The 1,511-nt window shown below is 37.5% G+C and overlaps 1 protein-coding gene across 1 annotated transcript in view; it reads right to left on the bottom strand.

Moving 5' to 3' along the window:
• LOC105263918 (GRAM domain-containing protein 3) overlaps positions 1-1,511 on the bottom strand; it is a gene marked incomplete in the record, with an annotated part of 50,146 nt that overhangs the window by 3,737 nt on the left and 44,898 nt on the right. Inside the window, 2 exon segments of the mRNA XM_011300440.1 lie at positions 126-270; positions 1,304-1,492. Coding sequence (XP_011298742.1) covers positions 126-270; positions 1,304-1,492 — 334 coding nt within the window.

Raw genomic sequence — 1,511 nt, 5'->3', positions numbered from 1 at the left:
TTTTCAATGGGTGTCTGTTTTAACCCATCCCCTAGAAAAGTGAGGAAAATTTTTCAGAATTAAAGATGAAAATTCCATAAACTTTTGGAAGCACAGGGACTGCAAGGAGATGTTGTTTCATTTACCTGTGTGAAATGACGATTAAATTTCTTCTGTCTTGCACTACTGGTGGCTGTGGGTGATCTTGTAGATGATTTTGCGGTTGCAGCGGGAGCTTGCGAGCCTCCAGTCATCGACGGAGTACTTCTGCTCAGAGGTTTCGACAATTGGCTGCAAAAAAAAACACAAGTTTCACTTAAAAACCTTTTGAAAAATTAGAGACATCCGTAATTCTGACAATTCTTCAAGCTCAACAACTCCAATTTCACAGTCTCTCAATTGGAAATCATCTCTCAAACGAGATAATTCAGACAGAAATTTAGCTGAATGTCTCGTCTAGATATAATTCTGTAGAAAAAGTTGAATAATGAGAGCTCATTGCAGGTATTATTAAAGCAATTTTCAACCTGAGATGTGACAATCGAATTGTTATGTTCACTGAATTCGTGTTATAATGACAATAATTACACATTATTTCTCTTTTTTATTTTCTCAATCAAACTTTTTCCAATAATAATCAACTTCATGTTTTATTTTGTCGGAACTGTTTAAGGAATTGAATCGATAAATTTTTCTTCAATTCCGCGAGAATCACCAAGTGTTCGACTGTCGATTGAATCTTATACTCCACAAGTCGTTGCTCCACGTGTCAGAATGAATCTTTGGATGAGCTCTTCTCTCGTGATTCGTCATGTTGGACACCTGCAGATATCAACTGACGAATAATGCCCAGTTGCCACTGGCTAACACACGTTATCACAAAAATGAGTGGGGGAAACTTTGAGAACTCTCAGGCTTATCAGGAACTGAGATAAAATGATAGCAAAATCCATAAGCCGTTAGCCGCAATGATAAAATCGGGACTAAAGCCACATTTAATGGCATAAATTGAGAGAACATTTTTTTCGGGATAAAATTATGAACTAACTATTAAGTTAATTATTAATTAACTTTTTGATAATCACAGCTATAGGCGTTTTTGATAATTCCCACCGATGATGCTGTTAACGGAACAATTCAATTAAAAATTACTGTAGCTTCATCATTCTGACGCAATATGAATGAAATGAAGAGAAAATCGTTACATCAGAGATTTTCCATGAAGAATTAAGACAAGGTTTTGTCTCAGGGCAATATCAACTGATATTCCACCTGAAAGACTTCTTCTAATTAATTCTTCGGATTATTCAAATGTTTTAATCACCTGTCGTTGCATTTCTGCAACGCTGCATGACTGGGGCTTCTTGGAGGTGCTGTGTGGCTTGCAACAGTCAGCTGTGAACCACCTGCTGATGACTGCTGGGGATGTTTGTCCTGAGATGAATGTTGGGTGCTTCCTACAGCCTGGAGAGGAGTACTGGGTGCAGAACGAGCTCCTATAGATCCAGCAGACCTGAAAAATTAATAAAACA

Source organism: Fopius arisanus, unplaced genomic scaffold (assembly GCF_000806365.1).
Source record: "Fopius arisanus strain USDA-PBARC FA_bdor unplaced genomic scaffold, ASM80636v1 scaffold00017, whole genome shotgun sequence".
NCBI classification, from domain to species: Eukaryota; Metazoa; Arthropoda; class Insecta; order Hymenoptera; family Braconidae; genus Fopius; species Fopius arisanus.
The sequence above is the reverse complement of the archived record's forward strand: the minus strand, read 5'-3'. Positions and strand labels throughout refer to the sequence as shown.